At 46.5% G+C, this 24,272-nt stretch overlaps 1 protein-coding gene across 1 annotated transcript in view; it reads right to left on the bottom strand.

Annotated features, from left to right (window-relative positions):
- NMUR2 (neuromedin U receptor 2) overlaps positions 1-24,272 on the bottom strand; it is a 42,456-nt gene that overhangs the window by 6,066 nt on the left and 12,118 nt on the right. The window contains exons 2-3 of the mRNA XM_083181742.1: positions 8,008-8,092; positions 934-1,059 (exon numbers count right to left, since the gene is read on the bottom strand). Of these exons, the coding sequence (XP_083037868.1) occupies positions 934-1,059; positions 8,008-8,092 (211 nt within the window). The remainder of the gene's footprint in view (positions 1-933; positions 1,060-8,007; positions 8,093-24,272) is intronic.

Raw genomic sequence — 24,272 nt, 5'->3', positions numbered from 1 at the left:
GAGCCGTGCCGCACTCAGCAGATTACAATGGTGGGGATGGCCACAGCCCGGCAGCCGTCCCTTCCAGTGGTGGGATCCGGCTGCAGCCGTGCGGCCGGGCCGTGGCCGTCCCGTGTGAATGGACACAATAGTGTCCATTCACAACTAATGTGTGCGGCACGGCTCCCTGGCCGTGCGGGATTTCACCGTCCGGCAGGAGCCGGAGTGTGTGAAACCAGCCTAAGAGGTTGTACTCTGTCTAGGTATTGTGTGGACTTATCTGCTATCACTGCTGTGTGGAGGAGTGATAGTTTTGTGCTTTGGAACTGCTGCTACAAGGACTGCCAATTTTGGACTGCTACCCGATAACGTTTATATGCTACATTTGCCTCTTGTTCCTGTCTTTGTCTACCTGTGTGTGCTGTGATAAAAATAAACCATATTTTGGTTTCATCTGCTCGGTGTCTAAATGATTGAGGAACCTCGTATCTTCACATGATGTACTGAAGGATAATTATTAAATGCATACTGTAGTGTAAAAGTAATAAGCTGAGTTCTGATTTTTTAAGCCTTGGACTTCAAGAGGCAGGTGTACTAAGCCCTGGAGAGTGATCAAGTAAAAGTACCAACCAAACAGCTCCCAACTGCCATGTTACAGGCAGTACTACCAAGGCAACCCGGCTGAGACCTCCTTCAGACTGCCACCCTGGGTTGGTGACATCATCATTGACAGGTTCTGAGCTGGCACTTGGAGATGAGATCATCTCCAAGCACCAGCTCTTCCTATCATGTGAATGGGTGTCAGGTAGCATTGACTGCACTGGGAGCCAGGTTGAACCCAAGTTCAACTCTGTTCGATATCTGGGTTGAAATGTTGGGTCACTCATCATCACGCGATAAAATATAAATTTGAATTTAAAGTAAAGCTTCCTTGTTATAAAATGTAGAACTTACCAGAGATGACATGAATGAGGTTAAAGACATTGGCAAGAGGTTCAGTCCAATCCACCACAAAACTAAAGAAAAGTCGATCCACGTGGAATGGAGCCCAGCAGAGGGCAAAGACCATCACTAAGACAACTAAGAAGAGAAACGGTGAGGTTATTTTGTATATATATATATATATATATATATATATATATATATATATATACTGTATGCACAAGCATTCATCTGTCCTTGTCAGACCTAATCCAGCACAACAGAAGGAAACTCACCCAGGTATACAAATCGGATTGCTTTCTAAATGGCTTTCCTCCAGTTTGCTAAAAAGGTACTTGGGGTATGCCCACAACACAAGACCACAATAGAGACACACACTGTGAGGATAAGGGCTCTTCTTTGGTAAAAAAACCAGCCCGTTAGTAAGCCTAAGGCTGGTGCCAAGTCACTCAGTGTTGTCAGTATAGTAAGAGGGACTATCAGAAGAAAATGTGTTTATGGAGGCTTAAATTGTAGTTTATTTGTGTTCTAAGGCATCTCTGTACATTACAGTATACTGGGGTCATTACGGTGGCAAAGATGAAAGTTCTAGTATCCAAGTGTAACATTATTGTTTATTACCCCAGTCCCCAAAGCCCTAGGATATCTGGACAAGTGCTGGTATCCACTGAGCTTTCCATCTCTGTGCGTCGTTCCCTGAGATGAATATGCGCAAACTACTCCCACGCTCGCGGGTCTCATTGTCATGAATGGGGTGCATGGGCGTCTCACATGCATGCGCGATGAGATGGAAAGCAACTGTATGGTGCGCCAGCCGTGGCTCCCTTTGCAAACGCTTCCTCAATTATTTAAATCAATGCTATACTTTGTGTTACCTATGTCTATAGGTAAGATATAGGAATCTAATTGTTAATAATATTAGGACTCTGAAATTTAGAAAATAAAATGAGATTAATGAACATTTTGGCTGAAAAAATGGGTCTGGCAACTTGTGAATAGATTTACTGACTAGTAAGTAAGTAAGTAAGTAAGTAAGTTTTTTTTATATAGCGCACTTTCTCCAACAGGACTCAAGGTGCTATTAGTTCAGCAAACAAAATGTTTATTATTATTATTATTATTATTAACAGGGTGTGGTAATTTGCTCTTGCTAGAGTCAGCAGGCAATGTTGAGTTGCGGAGAAAGCACAATGAGCCTGTAAACATTATATGGATGAGCAGACAATGTCAGAGACACTGAAGAGGAGAAGATAAAGGACAAGGTAAAGATTGGGAATGAACAAGGAATTATAGCCCTAGCCAAAAGCTTAGGCATCATGAAAACCTGGGCGCTCCCCTGGGAACATGGGGCGGGAGTATTCCTGCCGGGGGTGGGCAGCTGACGTCACATGACATCCGCATGTGCACCTTCTTCAGCAGACTCCGACAGAAATAAAAGTCAGTTTAGACTGACTCCTATTTCCGAAGGGGAGAGAAATCATTTAATGGAAGGTGAGTCGCTCACCAAGGTGAGTACAGGGACATTTCTAGAGGCAGACAAGTTTTGCAACCACATGGGGAACCTGTCACCACGTGACTACACAGCTTGTCTGCCACTTCTATAGCTGCCACACACCAGATCCCCCATGACCTGCCGTAGAAATCGGACTGCAGGGTTAGCACAGGGGTGGGAGGCACTCACCTACGCTGGCCATTCTCTGTTGCCAGAGCTCCCCTCCACAGGGTCTCGGCGGATGGGAGCTCCTGGCAGCCGTGATCCTCAGCTAATTTTATTTTGGGAGTGGCAGTCACACATTGTGCCAATAACCCCCTGGGCAATGAGCATGTAATCACCCCATGGCAACAAGCAGGAAAACCCCGTGGTAACGAGCATGTAATCACCCCATGGCAACAAGCTGGAAATCCACAATGGTAACAAGCATGTAATTACCCCATGGCAACAAGCAGCAAATCCCCCATGGCAAAGAGCATGTAATCACCCTATGACTGCAAGCAGGAAATCCCCCGTGTAATTGGAATTATGGTGTGGGTCATAATATGTAATGGGCATTATGCTGTGGGGCATAATATGTAATGGGAAATATGTTGTGGGGCATGATGTGTAATGGGCACCATGGTGTGTTGCATAATTGCGGTGTGGGGCATAATGTGTAATGGGCATCATGATGTGTGGTGTAATGGGCATCATGGTGTGGGGCATAATGTGCCATGGGCAATACGGTGTGGGGCATATTGTGTAATTGGCATAATGTAATGTGTAATAGCCTTCATGGGGTGCGGCGTAATGTGAAATGGGTATCACTGCCTGCAGTGTAATGTGTTATAGGCATCACGGTGGGGGTTTTAATGTGTAGGGGCATCACAGGGTGGGGCATATTGTGTAATTGGCATCACGGTGTGGGGCATAATGTGTAAATGGTATCACGTTGTGGGGCGTATTGTGTAATGGGCATTACGGTGTTGGGCATAATGTGTAATGGGCATTATACTGTGGGGCATAATGTGTAATTGGCATTACAAATAAACAGTGTATAATGATTTAAGTAGCCTGTCATTGTTTGGGCTTGATTTGTGAGGCATACTAGGGGCAGGAACCACTAAAATGCAGTAAAAAAAAAACCATTATCGGTGCCTCCTGGTATGCTGCCCAAACCAGTGACCTCCTCGTCCCTAGCCACATACTTTCCTCTTAAAGAGAAATAGTGCCTGAAAGAGAGATGGGGTGAGAGGTTGTAATGTATAGCTAGAGGGGAGTAAGAGAGAAGGATGTCAGATACAGAGAGTGTGGGGTGAGAGGGGAGGTCAGGCAGAAAGAGAGAAGGGTGAGAAATAGGGGGATCAGGTAGACGGGAAGGCACTAGAGAGGGTTGAGAGAGGGAGGTTAGGCAGAGATGGGGTATCATGGAAAAAAGGAGATGGATAAGAGGAGTAAAATGGGGGTTAGGCAAATAGAGAAAGGGGTGAGAGACGGGTGTCAGGCAGAGAGAGAGATGGGGGTCAAGTGGAGGGAAAGAGAGAGAGGCAGAAAGAGAGAGAGAGTGGTCTGTCATATAGAGAGAGGGGTGAGAGAGGTAACGCGTATGCTGGAGTTATGTGCTGAAAGAGGGTACAGCAGTGAGGATTATACTGCTGCAAGACCCCCACAAGCAGCCCTCACCTTATTGATACTGCTGGATCTGAGGTGCCAGAAGCCACAGGACCTGCAATAAGTGTCAAAACACATGTGATTTGGCTGCGGACATATTCCCACCCTGCTCTCTGTGGCTTCCAGGCCTCCTGCCCGCTTCAAATATCACAGGACAGCCACTGGCAGCACTACAGCACTGCTCTGCAGCGCCAGTGGGCAGCAGCTGTCTATCACTGCCTGCGATCTGCGGTGGGGGAAGGGGACACATGGATACTTGCTCCCTGTGCCTGCTGGAATTGGGAGGAGCAGAAGTGCCCCTTCATGGCTTAAAGCCCGGCTGTGGGAGCCTCCATTGCCTCCTGGAGTTCCGCCACTGGTGCTCTAAATAAGTAAAACCAGATGCTGTCTGTGAGACTGCACTGGCTTCACTGTGACGCAGTGACTTCCTATTGGAGGTCCGACCTGTCAGTCACCCAAGGTAGTTCCATTGGGAGGTGCTCACTCCCTCAGTGATGTCTCTATGGGCTGCTTCGGCTGCAGCCCATAGAGTACGGGGTATGTGCATGCGTAGTACTGAGGCTGATACTGCACATGCGCTAGTTCCGGTGCCTGTCCTCTGCAGTGCACAGGTGCTGGGACTGTGATTCAGCTTCTATGGGCTGCTGCCAAAGCAGCCCATAGACACTAGGGGCATCCGCAGTACCGAGGATGATACAGCACATGCGCCAGTAACGCGAAGAAGGCCGGACAGCATGAACTACTGGCTGCAGTGGAGGAGGGGGTAGCATTGCAGCCAGCAGCAGCCTCCCTCTTTCACTGGAGCCGCCACTGGCCTTAAGCCTAAATTGGAAGACAATTGCATTTGGAGAGGGAGTGTGTTCCAAAGGAAGTGCAATTCAGGAGCCAGGGCCAAATTAACAATGGGCCTGATGGAGCTCCAGCTCCAGGCCCACTCTTCAAATAGGCCCATTTTGGAGATGAAGACTGTGGCTTTCCAACAAGCCTAGCCCTGCATCGCTAGCCCCCCGGGAACCAAAGATACTGCCGGGAAAAGCTGGATAATTTTCTCTATAAGATAACATGGGACATGCTAATTCCGACCGCCACCCAGTTCCAACGGCTGCCAGTTCCCCACCTGGTATTGATCTCTTTCGAATTCAAATCGCTGGGCCTTTAATCGGATACCAGGCTGGTTCAAATGGGTTAATTGGTTCCAGAGATATTGTGGGTAAACCAATTTTTTATTTCTGAAATGTATTTTCATGGCTGTTCATGTTCTTTGAGGGCAGATTGCTCTGGAACCAAATGGCCCAGTTTCATGGGACTACATTCATTCAAAGCCCCCTTAAGTTCTTCAATATGATACTGGTCTCATGTAAATGGGTCTGTTGGTTCCGAAGATATAGCTGGTTAATTGATATAGCTGGTTAAAGGGGGGTGGGGTGTTTTTCTCTCCCCCTTCACACCAGAAAATGCAGGGACTAGGCTGGTGTAAAAGGGGCCAGCCCGGAATGTCCCTGCATGATCCTGGGATGATATTCCTGGGTAAGTCCCTGCATTTTCTGGTGTGAAAGGGGTATTATTTCAAAGAGCCGGGACCTGCAGTGGTGCTCTGAATAAAGCCGGGCAGCCCCCCCACTCTCTGCCCGGCTGTCAATGGCTGCCACTTCTGCCTGGCGGTGGCTGTCCCCCAGTTACCATGAGCATGTATTCCCCACATGGCAATGAGCATGGAACCCCTTGCATTGAGCATTGAACTCCTGGCAATGATCATGTACTGTAGGTAAGCAGCACTTACGTAGCATCATTTTTAATTGGCATTATGGTGTTTGGCTTAATGAAAATTATGGTATGTGGCTTAACATGTAATGGGCAGTATGGTGTACATTTTTAATGTGCGCCTTTGGTGTGCAATGTCCCTGTTGGAGAAGCATATTGTAAAGTATAAGGGGGTTACTATTGTGTTGCCTGATTTGTATAAGGGGGTATATGGTGTTGTAAACATAGGTGACCACATAAAAGGTGCTGAAATGTTGTCTACCAGGTTTTGGCTTTCAGTATTTTTTATGACTGGAGTGCGGCCTCACCCTGCAAGTACCGTAGGACATCGGCGTCCTGCGGGTGCACCTTTGGCAGGCACCCGGCAATATACAGATGGAGTGCTCCTCATTCAGGTAGGGGATACAGCAAGAGTCAGGAAAAAAGCATACAGGGTGGGGGATGAGGTTGCAGATGTACAGTAGGTGGGAAAGGAATGATTAAAGACTGGAGGTACAGTAGACGTATTGTGAAAGAAAAAGATAAGAGTAGCTACAGTATATATAGATAGTTTGGAGAGGCGGAGAGGCAGCCAGAAAGGAGAAGATTACAGTAGTTGAGAAGGGAGATGACAAGTGCTTGGTCAGTTGCATCTGAAATAAGAAAGGGCCAAATTCCAGAGGTTATATAGAGGAGAAAGTGGCAGGGCTGAGATATTGTTTAATTGTGAAGTCAGTTAATTATGTAAAAAGGTTTTTTTTTTGTTGGAAAGAATTCAGACATCTGTAACACAGACAATATCTTATTACTCCTTGCCAAAACCTATATAGCAACAAGATTTTATTGCCTCATTTCTTTAAAATGAAAGACAATGCATAAATTAGAATGTTCAATTTGTTCTTTACATGACTAGTCTACTGCAATGGCTGATATTTTATCTGACAGAAATGTATTAGCAAATGCCACAGCTGATCAGAAACAGTTCAACTCTAAGCTTTCTTGTTATTTTACAGCTCCACGGCTTACAGTGATTGGGGTGTTTTCAACATCACCCTAGGAGAAAAGATTAAAGGGGGTGATTTTTAAGTTTTAAAAAACCCCTTTCAGCTAGGTTGTACTAATATTGTGTTTCTCTTCGGGAGGCATACAATTAACAGATTATTGACACAATTTGCACCTGTGATTAGGCAATGTAATGCCTCATGGGCCCAGGTGCCATTATATGCAAGAGACAATTAGCCACAGTAAAGATGAGTCTGGAGATATATCTGACACATACAGTAAAAGGAAGGGGAAGGTGGGCCCCTCTCAGTTCTGGGCCCCATAGCAGCTGTACTTCCTGCATCTATGGTAGCAACAACATTGTGTTTAACACAGGTACCTGTGACAGGAAAGATGGCCTGCGTCATCTCAGTTCTGGTCCCCATAGCAGCTACACTTCCTGATCCTATGGTAGCTACACCCTTGTGTATAACACTGGTATCTATAACAGGGAAGGTGTTCCCTCTCAGTTCTGGGCCCCATAGCAGCTGCATTCCCTGCACCTATGGTAGCTACACCCTTGTGTATAACACAGGTATCTGTAACAGGGAAGTTGTTGCCTCTCAGCTCTGAGCCCCAAAGCAGCTGCACTCCCTGTACCTATGGTAGCTACACCCTTGTGTATAACACAGGTATCTATAACAGGGAAGGTGTTCCCTCTCAGCTCTGGGCCCCATAGCAGGTGCACTCCGTACACCTATGGTAGCTACACCCTTGTGTATAACACAGGTATCTGTAACAGGGAAGGTGTTCCCTCTCAGCTCTGGGCCCCAAAGCAGCTGCACTCCCTGCACCTATGGTAGCTACACCCTTGTGTATAACACAGGTATCTGTAACAGGGAAGGTGTTCCCTCTCAGCTCTGGGCCCAAAGCAGCTGCATTCCCTGCACCTATGGTAGCTACACCCTTGTGTATAACACAGGTATCTTTAACAGGGAAGGTGTTCCCTCTCAGATCTGGGCCCCATAGCAGGTGCACTCCGTACACCTATGGTAGCCACTCCCTTGCACTTCCATAGGTTCTTGTTTAAGTATAAATTCAATAAAATATATTTTTTAATATATATATAAACACATATTCAAGCTTCTGCAATACTGAAAGAGAAACATTATAGCCACAATCATTCAAACATGCAGTTTTTAAGTTCCCTTCATACTTACAGAGCATCTTTGTGACTGATTTCCGAGATGGCCTCTGTATGTTTACAGACATTTTCTCACCTTCCAGTGACTGATCACCTCTGAGCTGAATGAAAGAGAATGGTGGATAATAATGTGAAAATAGCTGACAAAACATTTGTTTGATAAACAACACAGCAATCTTGTGACTGACAGCGAACATTTTCAATAGTAAGAGAACAGGGTCGAGAACAGCGGCCCTGGCGGGACTCCGACTGATGGTGGGGGATCCCCTGACAACAAGTAAAACCCATGACAATGAGCAGGTACCATTGGCGAGGGGATAACAACATTTGTATTTATGCCACTGGGTCTGTTCCATTGAAATACAGATAGAGCCGGCCTTGTCTTTGCAGGGGATGGCGGCAGAATCGCCAGCCGCCATCCCCCGCCAGCCGCCATCTGCTCTGCGAAAGGGGACGCGCGCACACGAGATGCGCGCGCGTCCCCTTCCGACAGTGCTTCCCCTGGGTCCCCACCGCCTCCCCGCTCCCCCCGCCACCTCCCCTAACCCTGTCCGTGTCCCTGAAGCGGAGACGGACAGGGTTCCCGTCGCCCCGCCGCCCGGAAACTGAGACGCGTGTGAGACGCACGCGCATCTTAGTCAGATGGAGTGCCGGGCTGCCGGCGGATAGCCAGCGGAGACAGTCTGGCGATTCCCCAGCAAGAGGGAGCCCGGCTCCATCTGTAGGGATGGTTGGGAGGTATGATTAAGATCCACAGCATTGTTATAATATTGTGCAATATATTTTCTTAATCAAATACTGTAACTGTCCGATAGTTAGTGCTGTCTTGGAGTGCTATATTGGGGTGCAGTCTTGGGGTGCTGTCATGTGCTGTACAGGGGTTCTGCACAGGGTGCTGCACTCCTCCTGTGCTGGCCTGTGCTGTGTGTAAAGGGGTGGGGGTGTTGTATTGTGCGGTACAGGGGTGCTGTCCAAGGTGCTGTTGTACTGTCCTGTACATGGGTGCTGTCCTGTGCTGTAAAAATAAAGGGGCATGCCCTGTCCTGAAAAAAACAAGGCAGCGCTGCCCTGTGTACTATAAAAATAAAGGGATGCTGTCTTGCACTGTAAAGGGGTGGTGTTCTGTGCTGTAAAGGGGTGCTGTCTTGTGCTGTGAAGGGGTGCTGCCCTGTGTGCTGATAAAGATATAAAGCTGTCCTGTGAAATAGAGAACAAAAATTTGGAGGAAAAAATAGTGAGAGAACAAGAACCACTTCCTACTGCTCCAGATGCTGCCACTAGTCATGACATTTTTGATGCAATTCCCAATGACATAGAGGGCATGTAAATCCAAGAAGCTAAAATCAATAACCAAAATGTTTAAACTTAAAAATTGGCAAGATGCCATTCACGACACAAAGCGGCAAAGAAAGGCTAAGGCCTTGGCCTATGTTCATGACTAGTGGTCCAGATTCTCATGCAGATGGAAGTCCTCTTCCCCCTAAAAAAAAACAAATATCCCAAATCCCCAAGGAGAGTCCAAGCGTGTCGGTGGTTGCGATATCTAGGCCTGGACAGAAAGAAGAGGCTCCTTCCACCATCTGCAAGTGCTGAGAGGAGCACCGCCAGTCCAGCTGCTGATATTGACATTGAGGGTGTCACTGTAGAAGTACACCAGAGGGTGAGGACATTGGTGTAGCTGGCGCTGAGGAGGATGTTGACAAGGAGGATTCTGATGGTTATGTTATTTGTTTACATAAGGCACAGGTGGAGACAGTTGTTGGCCATGGGATGAAAAAGCCTGTTGTCATGCATGGGAAGAAGACCAAAAAAATCCAAATTCTATCCAAATCCAGGACAACAACTATCTTGCAGCCTGTGTAAAAGCGTAATAAGCAATCCACACCACCAACTTCTGCCTCATCAATTTCCTTCTAAATCAGGATTGGAAGTTGTCCTGCAAGCCATGTCATAGGCATCACTGACTCCTCTCCCATTTTGGATTCCTCCAGATTATCCTTGAGCAATATTGTGAGGTTTGTGGTGTTCAGAATAGACTGGAAATTATTGAAAATACATTGTATTGAGGATAATATTACTGTATTTTTTTAAATACAGATTTTAAACCAAAACCTGAAAGGGTGGTTTTGGAAAAACCAATCCAAATCCAAAACACCTCCGGAGATCCAGATCCAAAACCAAAACACAGAACAGAAAAAGTCTCTAATTTCTATAATCTTCAGGAATAAATAAGGAATACATAAGGAAAATCTTGCCATCTTTACGCAGGGACAAGGGGCATACCAGCAGCGCATAGAGCAATGGACATGCTCCCTTAGCAGTGAAAACTTTGGCCTTGCAGTGGAGGCCATACTCCACAAGCCACGAGGCCACACCCACACAAGTTGGACATGCACCTTTGGCATACAAATGTGCCTGTCTTTGGGTCTGTTGAAAGGTGGTAGGTATGTGATTAGGCTGAACATAAAATTAGAGTAAGTAGAGGGGCGTGGCTTGGCCGAGCTTGGGAGTAGCCGCAGGGTAGGCGAGCTCCGCTATTTATCCTACTAATTATCCTGTTTGAAGGACCATCAGCGATCCAGACCCGCTCACTGGTGCCCCTGAAGCTCCCCTGCACCTGGCTCACTGTTTGGAGCCCGACCGGACGGCTTACTGTGGATGCGGCAGCTCATTTTGCTTGAGGCGTTCCGAGCTTCTCAGGTGGGCGGGCGCCATCTTGGAGTCTCCTCGTGGCGTCCCGGAGCCTGGCGCGCTGTAGCTGCGGACTGCCTCCCTGCTGTTCCGCTCAGGGCACACTACAGTCTCCCGCAGTCCCCTGTCTCCTTGTTATCCTGAGCCACCCGCTGCTGAGTTATTCGGCCTGCCGAGACACTGCTGCGGGGTGGAGATCCGGCGCGGGCGCCATCTTGCTGCTGCTCTTGCGCGGGAGGGTGCCTGCTGTCAAAGCTCCTGGCCGTCTGACTATCATCGGCTGCCTGATCTGCCGCTTTGCACGCCTCAGCCCGCTGCTGTCTCTGATTGCCTCCAGCCACCTGGACCCAGCACAGTACAATTGTTGTGAGTGAGGGACTGCGCCCATCTTGGAGAGTCCAGGTCCATTCCAGCCTGCTCCATTTCCCACTTCTGGCCTGACAAACACCCCTGATTTAACCAGTTCACTGTATAATTTATAGCTGTGACTTTATTATACATATCTTGACGCATATACGGTGTACCTGGGATAATTACACTGTTTTGGCAGTGTGTGGTGTGCTAGCTAGCCACCATTATACTGCCAGTATTTTATGGGGGTGGTATTCCTCAATTATACTGCGGAAATGTCTGGCTTCTTATATCAAATACTAGAGGCCATTAGTGCCTCAACACAGAGGATTGCTGATATGCTGGACAGTGTGATCACTGCATCTGTAAATCCTACAATGGAAGCATTTCCTTATACAACCTCTGGGGACCATCTCCAGCATGTGAAAATATCTCCTATTATATCTGATGCGGTTCCAGCCTCTGATTATGGGGACTCCCTGCAGTTATGTTCTCTGACCCCAGTGGTTGGGTTGAAGTTAAAAAACTCCTTACTTGCCTGCCATCTTTCTCTGCGTCCATATCTTTGGCTTGCGGAGGCGCTGTTGAAACCTTTGTCCCATTGCGGTAACCAGCTATCTTTGTATCCTGGGGTATATGTCGGAACAATTGTATATTCCCGGTGCTCTCCTAAAAACTCTTTTTGGTCTACTACTATTTGTTTAAGTACCCTTGGCCGGATTGAACAGTCCTGGAATTTTTGGTGCAGCCCTAGCAAAGTTTATAATTTCTACAGGCCTGGATACTTTGCAGAGGCCGCACTACACCTGATGACTCCTTATGTATTCCTGCTGGATAACATACGATTTTGAGACTTGGTAGTTAATTATACTGCTTACTCTGCCTTTTATTATAGAGGACTCTGGAAAAATCTGGATCCTATCCCTGTCTCTAGCCAGGCTGTTGAGAGCTGGCCGGACTATTATTCTAAGCTCATGTGCCCATTCGTATAATGTATATCCATATATTTTCCCTTCTATTCTCTTTCATATATCCGTGTTGTTATACACTTGTATATCCTGATTCTGTTGTGTAACATCCTAACTATATTTTATAACTTAATTGCTACCGAACCACTGCCCCGGTCATTCCGTCTGCCTATTTAATACTACAGTTGATTGTGTGCATCCTGAGATATACGATGGGGAGACTGTTACTATATGGTTCTGTTATGGAGGAGGGACCGGCCGGACTAATGATTTAGTTTAATTGGCTATTATTAGTGTGATGTGTTATTCCTTCAATACTACAGCTTATTGATGGTGGGGGAGTTAGGTGTGCCATAACTGATTTTGCAGAGCTGACATCCTGATTTTCTTTTCTTCGATACAATCTACTCTATGCTTGTATCCTGCTGTTTCATCGCCCCAGCCAGTCCATCCGTTTATCATCCGATCCGGGGGGGGGAGGGGGATTGGGAGGGGGAGGGAAGGAAGGGGTGGTTAGTATAGATGTAGTGATATCCTGTTTTTTTTTTGTGTGCCCCTGGTAGTTCTCCTTTCAACATTCTTTATTTTGGTGGATAGTTAGTGGGATAGTTGGTAAATAAAGGGATTAGGGTGGAAGGGGAAAGTTAGGTTTTCTTTTTGGCTAGAGTAGCTGCTTTCGTCAGCTACAGGCCACTAACTTTTTCTCCCCTGCGGGTAGAGTAAGGGTTATGTTAATGGGATCCAGGTATACCTAGGTTGGGGTTAGGTCATACAGGGTGGGGGGTTATGGGGAGGTTTGCTTTGGGGTTTTGGGGATTTTGTTTTGTCAGTTGAGGGTAGGGTAGATTTAGACTGTTTAGTGGCTGGACGTCTAATATTCCTTCTCGTATTTTGTGGCTTTTGCATTCTACGAATCTTTCATAATGGTTGCAAGATGGTCATATGTGCTAACTGTGATACGTGGGACTTGTCGCTATATTCCCTCCTTCTTGTAATTGTCTGCCCGAATGGCGCCTTCGGGTATTGACTTTACTTCTTTACTATATGTAATACACCATGTTACACTGATAATCCTGCTAACCTGTACACCTTCGATTTGCTTTTATATACGTAAATGTTAAAACACCACGTATCTTTCTTGCACACGCGCACTGACATAATTAATGCATCCAGTCACTTTGTTTATTATTGTCAAAACTTTCAATAAAAATTACTGAATAAAAAAAAAAAAAAATTAGAGTAAGTAAATACTAGCATGTGTCCAATTTGCACAACTGAGACCTAATGCTGCATTTCTTATCTCCTATCTTATTATTAGTATCAGTATATTTACATTTTGATAATGATGATGTGTAGCCAGCCAAATGCAAGAATAAGGGTGGGTAGAGAGCAATGTAACACTGCAGATGGGCAATTCTACACATTTTTTGGGGGCATAAACAAACTGAAGCATCTACAGCTGGTTTACATTCAACTCGGCAGTAGCTCACTTGTTAGTCATATTTACCACCAGGGGAGGCTCCCAGTGGTGTAACAACAAATAATGCGCCCCCTGGGAGCATGAAGTGCCGGCACCCAGGTGCAGTGGTGGCGGCGGAAACTGAAGGGTGCTGGAGGACTTGGTGCGGCATCTGCAGTGTCTGGGAACTGAAGCGCTGAGAGAGGACACTGTGGATGGACAGCGGCGGCAGAGTTTGAAAATTCAAAAGATAGGCCGCTGATTGGCTGAGAGTGCGCTCTCTCTCTAGAGAGAATAAGACACATCTGTGGCTATTAAATATAGTAATGAGACTATACTTAATGCATGAGGGACTGTAAAATGGAGTGGAGGAACATTTAACTTGGACAATCCTAAAACAGTTTTGCAAATATCACCCCTCTCACACAGATAGGTTGCTGCCACACAGTGTTCAGTGATGTTATTTTGTCCCATAGATCAGTGGTTCCCAACCCTGGTCCTCAAGTACCCCCAACAGTGCACGTTTTCCAGGTCACCCGGCAGGTGCACTCATTATTCGGGCACATTTGAAAAGATCCACAGGTGGAGCTAATTATAGCACTTGTGATTCTGTGTGAGACCTGCAAAACGTGCACTGTTGGGGGTACTTGAGGACCAGGGTTGGGAACCACTGCCATAGATCATAAAGTAGAACAATGTGTTAAATTAAAATGTTTAGTTAAACACCCAGTGCATCTTTCCATATACTAAGGCTTAGAGGGCAGATGATGGGGCAGGGGCAAACGCAGGAACTGCTAGGGGAGGGTTCCAGAGAGGGGTGGACAGACGCATGGGGTTTAGACTAAGGGGAATCGGCATATACCCGGGCATAATTAAGTAATTAAATAAGGCCTCTTACAAATGCCATAGGCAGTGGGCAGCAGCAGCCGCACCATTGTCAAGTACTTGCAGTGGAGGGTGGGACAGAGCTGTACAGAAATCACAGCAGCAGCTGTGTGTTCTTTTAGCATATTATCTGCTTTCTTCATAAGCCGCGATTCACTGGTGTTTGAAAAAGGGGCAGTGCTAATTCCCAGTGGCGGGCTTAATCGTGGGACACGACTGTGGGTTAAACTACATTTAAAACAATTTTGGTTGGCGACCATCGAATTATGTGGGTGTTCCTGCTTAGTCTGCGAATGGATGTTTATGTTAAACATCCATTCGCAGCCGTGCGGGGGAACCCGGCGTGCGAGAAGTGAGGGTACGTTTGGACCTGCGGGAGACTCAAAGGCTGCTACATTCGCTAACCAGAATAAGTGCCCATATGTCAAATGTACGTGAGTTTGAATGGCACAAATGAATTAGGGACGGGCGTCAAGATGTCAAAAATGATGAATGTCCTGGAAGGCCTTACGCATCAAAAAGAAATGAAAATGTAGAAAATTTGTCAAAATTGTTAGAGTTGACTGACGACTCAGCATCAGCACGATAGCAGAAATGGTAAACATCAACAAAGGAACAGTTTGCCAAGTTTTCAACACAACAAATGTTTGTGCTAACATGGTTCCAAGGCTTCTTACTGCTGAAATGATAGGAAATTTGTATAGATATTTTGGAACAAACTCAAGCAGATTCACATTTTATTTTTTCTATAAAGTTGTCACCTGTGATAAAACATGGATCTTCCAGTATATGAGCCCCAGTCTAAATGCCAAACCATGCACTGGAACACAACATCACCAAGAATGAAGAAACCATGTCAATGAAAATCTACATTCAAAGCCACGTTCCTTGCTTTCTTTTATTATAATCTGTTATATTAGCAGACTGGGTACGAGAAGGTGTAAAAGTAAATAAACATTACTACAAAAATGTTCTAGAACCTTTGCGGTAAAGAATCAGAAGAAAGAAGCCAGTGTTGTGGAAAAATGGATTCACCTTTCATCAAGACAATGGGGGTTATTCTAGTTCACTCATTCTGACAAAATCCTTCTTTGATGGACAAAACCATGGGCCTTATTCTGGTCTGTGCGGCCGGAGCCGAATATGCGGCCAGGACCGTGCGTCCTAAACCCCGCCTTCCGTACGGATCGCTCACTCCGTCCGAATGCGGTAAGCTGCTGACCGCACGGAGCACGAGTGGATTTCTTATGTATACACCTCCTCCATCTCTGGGAACCTCCCCCATCATTCGATGGTCGCATACCATCGAATGCAGGACCAAGTGGTCAGGCAGCTCCCGCGAGCTCAGACCACTCGGGCATTTCTCCGTGCAAAAGCAGGGATCTGGGCGGGCAGCTGACATCCGGCAATGTCATATGTCCACCCCCTACACGTGCGTCACGGCCGCATTACCATACGTACGCCCAGCATTTTCATGGGAACGCCCATGAAACGCGGGGCGTATGCATATGTTAATGAGGCCAAACAGCCCTTCACGCCCCTCTCCTCCCCCTGTTCATAGTGTAAACAATTCATGCGGAATTTGGACGTATGTCCCTTTCGCACATGCGCAGATATGCCTCTGCACATGCGCAAACACAAAACATCGGCGGAACGAATGCACGCAGACATATCCGCACCAACCAGAATAAGGGCCCATGTGCACTGCAGGTGGGGCAGATGTAACATGTGCAGAGAGAATTAGATTTGGGTGGGGTTTTACTTCAAAGTGAGATCTTTATTGCAGTGTAAAAATAAAGCAGCCAGTATTTACCCTGCACAGAAACAAAATAACTCACCCAAATCTAATTCTCTCTGCACATTTTACATCTGCCCCCCTGCAGTGCACATGGTTTTGTCCATCTAAGAAGAAGAAGTCAGAAAGAGTGAACTAGAATAAGGCCCTATGTGCCAGCCCAAACAGCTCCCTCTGCAAAGCTGTTTTTAGCTGAGAAACAGATTGCAGTGCTAGGTCAGCCTCCATACTCATCTGACCTATTACTGTGTTATTTTCTCCATAAAAGTCAAATTTGTACACAAGGGAACCGGTTTTGCATCAGTTACTGACAGAATAGTCAAAACATTATTAGGTTGGGGGGGGCAAGATCTCAGTTTGGCCGCCCCTAGCTTACAGCCACTTTAGAAAGGTCACTGATATAAAAGAATATATACATGTACTGCCCCCTCCGCCCCCCCCCCCCCCCCCCCCCGTTTCAACGACCCTGGTTACTGAGATAAATGAAAATTATGGAGCTGTTGAGACAGCTGACAGATAATGAGCTTTGACCAATTTAAGATAAGAATTAAGAATACAGTGTTGTGTGGATGTAGACGAGGAGTACATAAAAGGGAACAGAGGTAAAATTAACTTAATATAATTCAATTCAAATTATTGGATCAGTGATCACTTCTCATACATTTTGCAGCCAAGATCTGAGCCTTGTGGCAGGGGTGGCTCGGGTGTCTGTGACAACCTGATCCGGTAGATAGCCTTTGTCGCATGCTGAGGGCGAGTGCAGCTGAAAAACAGTAAGTTCTATTGGGATGGGGTGCTTACTTGGTGGAACATGGTATTTTCGTTACTCCAGGGGCATGGCCTAGAGGGAAGGGTGTGTAGCCTCCTGGCTAGACCACTTTTACATACATCCAAGGGCGTATCTCCTTGCACTGCTGCCTCCTATTTAGGAGCCAGGTGCTGCAAAAGAATGTCATAGTGCAGCACAAGGCTCCCTGGCCCTTATTCTGGTTGGTGCGGTCGAGCCGCATATGCGGCTCCGACCGCACCAGACGAATCCCCGCCTACAAGACGGATCGGCACGGCCGTCCGTACACGGACGGCTGCCGATCCGCATGAAAATGGCGGGGCGTACGCCTCCACCATGTTGGGAGCTGCCCCCTGCATTCGATGGTCGATGACCATCGAAGGCAGGGCCGCACGCTCCCCCCGCTCACGCAAGCTTAGAGCACACGGACAATCGTCCGTGTGAAAGCTTGTATTGGGGCGGGCAGCTGACATCCGGCGATGTCAGCTTTCCGCCCCCATCACTGGCGTCATAGCCTCATTACCATGCATACGCCCCGCGTTTGCATGGGAACGCCCATGAAACGCTGGGCGTATACATAGGGTAATGAGGCTATTAAGCCCCTCACACCCCTATACGCCCCCTTTGCGGCGTCTAAATTTTTTACTCGGCGAATTCCCCTGCACATGCGCAGAGTGACCTCTGCGCATGTGCAGAGTGTAAACATCGGCGGTACGGCCGCACGCGGTCCGTACCGCTCAGATCAAAATAAGGGCCTCTGTCAGTGCCAGATTAAGGTCTTAATGGGCCTGGAGCTGAAAATTATCAAGGGCCTATTATGCGCAATAATAGGGGTTCTGGACAGCACCTAAGAATGTGGAGGCGTGACCAGTGTTCTGGTTGGGTGGTCTGCTCATCGGTTTGTATGTATGTATGCATATATATATATATATATATATATATATATATATAGAGCATGTTTAAGACGGCACTCAGAGACACAATGATAGAAGGAGGGGTGCAAGGTCCTTAGATAATGATTTAGATAGCTGGTCCATTCCTTTCCTTCTTGGAGGTTAGGGTAAGTGCTATATATATATATATATATATATATATATATATATATTACAAATTCCGACACTCACAGGATGCAGGGAGATACAGATGTAGCGCCGCTCATCCTGCGATGGGGCTCGCCAGACCACCCCCATTGGCGAGCGGACACTACATCTCACTGGGACGCGTGAGCATCCCACACGCACGTGCGTCCCAGTTTCCCATCGGCGGGGACGGGAACCCTGCCCGTATCCACTTCAGGGAGACGGGGAGGGTTAGGGGGGAAGCGGGGAGGTGGGGTAATGCATTGGAGACTGGCAGCGAGGCAGTGGGACCCAGGGGGAGCTCCGTTGTAAGGGGACGCACGCGCGTCTCGTGTGTCCCCTTCTGAAGGCTGGCGGGGGATGGCAGCTGGGTAATCTACCACCATCCCCTGCCTGAATGAGGGGCGCTCCATCTGTATATTGCCGGGTGACCTCCAAAGGTGCACCCACAGGACACCGATGTCCTAAGGTACTTGCGGGTTGAGGTGGCATTCCAGTCATAAAAAAATACTGAAAGCCAAAACAGACAACATTTCAGCACCTTTTATGTGGTCACCTAAGTTTACAACACCATATACCCCTTATACAAATCAGGCAACACAATAGTAACCCTTTTATACTGTACTTGCCTCTTACACATTATGCCACATGGAATGAGCCAAAATTCACACCGACTGAGACAAAATTTACGTTATGCCACACAGATTAAGGCAAAATTCACATTTTGCCACATGGATTGAGCCAAAATACACACTATACCAAACGGATTTAGCAAAAATTCACAATATGCTTCTCAAACAGGGACATTAAAAATGTACACTGGAACCGGGTGGGTGGGGGGGGGGGGGGGGGATAGTGACGCGGGGCTATGCCTGTTGGAAAGCCCCAGTCCTCATCTCCAAAATGGGCCTATTTGAAGAGTGAGCCTGGAGCTCTAGCTCCATCAGACCCATTTTTAATCCGGCCCTGCTCCCTGTTACTGTGGGAGATCCTGAAAGAATAACATGTGGGTGGGGTTGGCTCACCCCAACCCCCCCTTGTGATGCCTCTACTTGTGGCAACCGTTAGAAAGGATCACTGGGCAGGGTGATGATGAAAAGGATACAGAACACAAAACCCAGAATTGCAATAGATCTGTAACACTGGGTAATCGTGTGTAGAGGACATATCTAGAAGAAGAGGACTGTTCCCTTCTGCACTCTTGTAATTAACAAGCGGAAGGCATAATCCAATTAGAAATAGACACTGAAGTGCTCCATGGAGAATCTGCACTTCACTGGAATCCTGTATGACGAGCGTATAACTAACAGCATATGTATTTTAACACTATTAATCCCTGGCACACAATTTATGGAAACCGATAAATATAAATCTTCCTAGAACTTTATGCGGCTGCTGCCTGCTATGCTGTTCCGGGTATGGATTGTATGGTCGACATAAAGATGGTCGACACCACTAGATCGACATACTGCAAGGTCGACAGTGATCTTGGTCCACATGGGACAAGGTCGACAGGTCATTTGGTCGACACTGGGATTAGGTCGACTGGTCTAGGTCGACAGTCAAAAGGTCAACATGGGGGTTTGCACTGTTTTTTACCCGAATGTGGACACAGTCACAGTCGACATGGACACAGTTTTAAGTGCACCGCGTCCCCTCGTATGGATCGCTGTACTCACCATGCTTCAGGCACAGTGCCTCGCTATGCTCGGCACACAATTTTATTCTTCCACCATGCCCTAGTGGATGGTAGGGCATGAAATACCGCCTGTCGGCACATGTCAGCACAATAAACAGTGAAGAAACCCCATGTTGACCTTTTGACTGTCAACCTAGACCACGTCAACCTAATGCTTGTGTCGACCTAATGACCTGTCAACCTTGTCCTATGTCGACCTAGACCCCTGTCGACCTTGCAATATGTCGACCTAATGACTGTCAACCGTCTTTAGGTCGACCAACCGACCTTATCCCGCTATTCCATCTAACAAACAAGGTCCCACCCATCATGTTTCTACGGTCCAAACTCACTTTGTGACTGTGGACACCTTATCCGGGTGTCTGCAGCTGCTCATAAGCAGGCAGCAATTATATGGGCAAAGTGATTTATTAATAAAGGATTGAGCTTGTGTGCAGTCTCCATTTTGGCCCTATTCTCTAGGAAGCGGGACAGTACTAGGGTCCATACTAGACCCTAGAGCTGTGCGGGGGTCTTGTGTGCATTCTCAGGTCTCTGAGGAAACGGCACAGTAGCCATTTTTCAAATGATTTTCAAATTGTACATGAGTGAAACACCGGGAGAATGACTGCTCTGCCATTTTCCTGGGGATTTGGGTGGAGCTGCTGCCACGGGAGGGGTGACTGTTGAAGACGTGGGTGCAGGGTTTGCACCCTTCACCCATTATGCCACTGTATTGACATCCAAAAGCTGGATCCCATGACTAGCAACCATCGAATACCTTCATATGGAAAATTACTACCATAGGATCAGGAACATTGATGGTCGATAACTAGTTAGTTATCCAGTGGTTATTCCAGTTAGAAAGTAGTTAGTTATCCAGTGGTTTATCTATAATGGGCGCGGTTCACACGGGCCCCTAAGTCCCAGGGGGTCACACTCATAGGCAAACACAGGAGGGGTTTATGGATGCCCAGAAATCCCCCTCCTTTTGGCAAGTGCCTTAAATTATGACCGCAATAGCACTGGTATATAATATGATCAATAGAGCTGCCACCACATCATGCAGTGTAATGCCCGCTACAAACCAGAATGATGCAGATCATGAACGGGTCATAAGACGATCGCGCTACCCGCTCACGATCTGGTGGAGCATAATGACCCACTCACAATCTGCATCCGATCTGGTCCTGATCCGATCGCGCCCCGTACCCACTTAAATGGTCGTTTACAGATCCTACCTGCTGCTGGTACGCTCTGAGAAACGGCCTAACGACCCGCCGGGCCGTGCATCGGATCGGGATCAGATCAGAAATGATCTGAAATGGCCCAAAACATGCCCAGTTTACATACAATCGGTCGAGATTGTATCTAAATTGGGTCATTTTGGCCCAAATCATTCTGGTGTGTACCCGGACAGAACAGAGCTTCTGCACATGCCCAGTGGTAGCAGCTTCTACATTTACTGTATGTGTGAATTAGTGCCCTTTAACATCACAATGGACCAGAAAGTAGCTGCCAGGAGGAAGAGACAGGAGCCTTACCATGAAGTGGGAGATTGTGAGCTTAGAAAGTGCAGTATTGGCTCTACTTTTTTTGTGTACAGTATTTATTTATTATATGTTTAACCTTTTCCTGACCACTTATCGTATTTAAATGTTTGAAACAGCCTATACTGTAGTCAGGGCAGCCGAGAGGGGGGGGGGGGGGGGAGCAGGTACTTATTACCCGGGCTTGGGCTTGCTGGAGAGGCCCCACGGGGGCCCTGGTCTGATCCCCCACTTCCCCCTCTGCCCCCCTCCGGGCAGCAGCAGAACACACCTCTACAGCATGTGGTGGGCTGACAGCAGCCTCAGCATGAGCGTCTCACTGACAGCGTGAGAGCTCATGCTGAGCCTGCTGTCAGCACAGCACATGCTGTAGATGCGTGCTGCTGCTGAGGGGGGGGACAATAAAATCCCCCACCTTGAATTTAGAGTGGTTTTTGGGGGCGTGGCCTAATCACGAGAGGTGGCCATGGCTCTAACAATTAGGCCACACCCCCAAGATTTTCCCGGGGCCCGGCATACCTCTCGGCTGCCCTGACTGTAGACCATCTGCACTGTTAAATATTAATACTGTATTCCATACAGTATCCAGTGTAAAAAAATACCAATTTTCAGGGCTGTTACCGCTCCCCCAGACTCCCGTACTTACTCCAATGTGCTACAGAGTAGGAGATTCTGGATTACATTTGGAAACCCCCTCTAAAAATCTTGCATTTGCCACTGGCCACACTACACATACACTTAAACAAAGAGAAACAATGGTCCATAGATAGTGGGCCACTGTTCAAAAGAAGAATTCCTTTTTGGAGGCACACTTTTGAAAGAATAAGAATAATGTTGAATGAGTAAGATAAAACTTAGCTTTTATTTCCAATTATTATAAAATACTGATAACTCTATAATTTTATGTGTTACACAATTTACCATGAAGAGTTAAATAAATAAATAAATAATAATGAAACAAAGAAAGCAAACGAAAAAGGCCACTCAGATTTACTGTATATTTTTCTGTCGACACAATGGCAATTTTAGCATATAGTATTGTCGACACAGTGGCAGGTAGTGGTGTTATTAAGTGATCATATAATGTTAATATATGATTTGTAAGGGTCCTTAATAGGCCCGGGCTGATGACATGTCCAGATTCTGTGAGAGGTTTATACTTCTAGCACATCTTAAATATCAGAAAAAATTGATTGTTTAGGCTAGGTAAAAACACTTAATCACAGAGATACCCGCTGGTAGTACAGATAGTATTAGTACATGGGTAAAGATTAACATTTTAATGGCATATCAGGTATCGTAAGGGGTTTAGAAAAGCAAAAGTACAGTGAGATAGATTAAATTCTTTCTGCTGCCCAATGTCTTCACAAAATAGGAGCGGACAGAGGGTGAGAGAAGAAATTAATGCACTGATGGAAAGAAAAGACCAATGGAAAGAGGACACTTCTGTAAGTGGTGTTAGGTACACCCTGATACTATTGAAGCATTGCAGGGTGGAAATGCATCACCAGAAAGTCTCTCTTCCACGGATAAGAGAAAAATAATTGGAAGAAAACGATAATGGCGGCAGTGAAGGGTTAATTGGCAATTAATGTGCCGATATTCAGAGACATTCAATCAGGCTGCTCCAACAAACTACTAGGACATATCTATCGCTGCTTTGACTTAATAGTTAGGGTGTGTCTCAATGCCAAAGTGCTGAAAATTGCAAGATATCAGGATATGGTTATTATGTCGACACCCTTGTGTGTCGGTAGTTTGACAGTCACTGAATCTGCAAAGTAGGAATAGAAATTATGACCTAATATCTTTCAATATGGGTTGTTAAATTGAAGCAAGATGCCTGAAAGCACTATTAGCAGCTGGATGGCAGGGTGCAATTGACCAGGTGATCAAGCCCACGTGGTGAAACGCGTTCTGACAGTGCTGACCAGGCTGCAGTAGCTCCCCGAGCATCGGGACACTGACAGCCCTGACATCGCTCCAGTTACCCGCTGGTATTTCAGGTATCTTCCCTCCTCCCGCTTCCTTCTCAGGGTGCGACGGACACGCTGGCGGCGCATCTCGGTCCTGCTCTACCTTGGTATCAGGGCAGACCTAACGCCGCATACAGCGTCTGTCCCTGCACACCGCTCCTTATCCTTCTCACAGTGTGCCGGCTTCATCTCTATCACCTCCCATCCGCTCCCAGATGATGGGTCGTTTGTGATTGATCCCTGCAGTTAAACACTGTTTTCTTTCTTTTTTCCGTTTGCAGCTTTTTATTAATTTGACTCTATATCGGCCATTATTCTGAAATTGTTTAATGATTTGGGTGATATCCATCATTTAATTTATGCAGTACTTGTACATATCTATTGTTTGATAAATGCTGCTATGTAAGTTGATTAACAAAACCTAAGATATTGGGAGATATTTACCTTCTCCTATTAATTGATGTGACTCCCTGTTAATCTAATCACACGGGCTGACAGGTCAATTGCACCCTGCCATCCAGCTGCTAATAGTGCTTTCAGGCATCTTGCTTCAATTTAACAACCCATATTGAAAGATATTAGGTCATAATTTCTATTCCTACTTTGCAGATTCAGTGACTGTCAAACTACCGACACACAAGGGTGTCGACATAATAACCATATCCTGATATCTTGCAATTTTCAGCACTTTGGCATTGAGACACACCCTAACTATTAAGTCAAAGCAGCGATAGATATGTCCTAGTAGTTTGTTGGAGCAGCCTGATTGAATGTCTCTGAATATCGGCACATTAATTGCCAATTAACCCTTCACTGCCGCCATTATCGTTTTCTTCCAATTATTTTTCTCTTATTCGTGGAAGAGAGACTTTCTGGTGGTGCATTTCCACCCTGCAATGCTTCAATAGTATCAGGGTGTACCTAACACCACTTACAGAAGTGTCCTCTTTCCATTGGTCTTTTCTTTCCATCAGTGCATTAATTTCTTCTCTCACCCTCTGTCCGCTCCTATTTTGTGAAGACATTGGGCAGCAGAAAGAATTTAATCTATCTCACTGTACT

This window comes from Crinia signifera, chromosome 4 (assembly GCF_055691185.1).
Source record: "Crinia signifera chromosome 4, ASM5569118v1, whole genome shotgun sequence".
In the NCBI taxonomy this organism is placed as follows: domain Eukaryota; kingdom Metazoa; phylum Chordata; class Amphibia; order Anura; family Myobatrachidae; genus Crinia; species Crinia signifera.
Note: the sequence above shows the minus strand (reverse complement) of the source record. Positions and strands in the feature narration are given on the sequence as shown.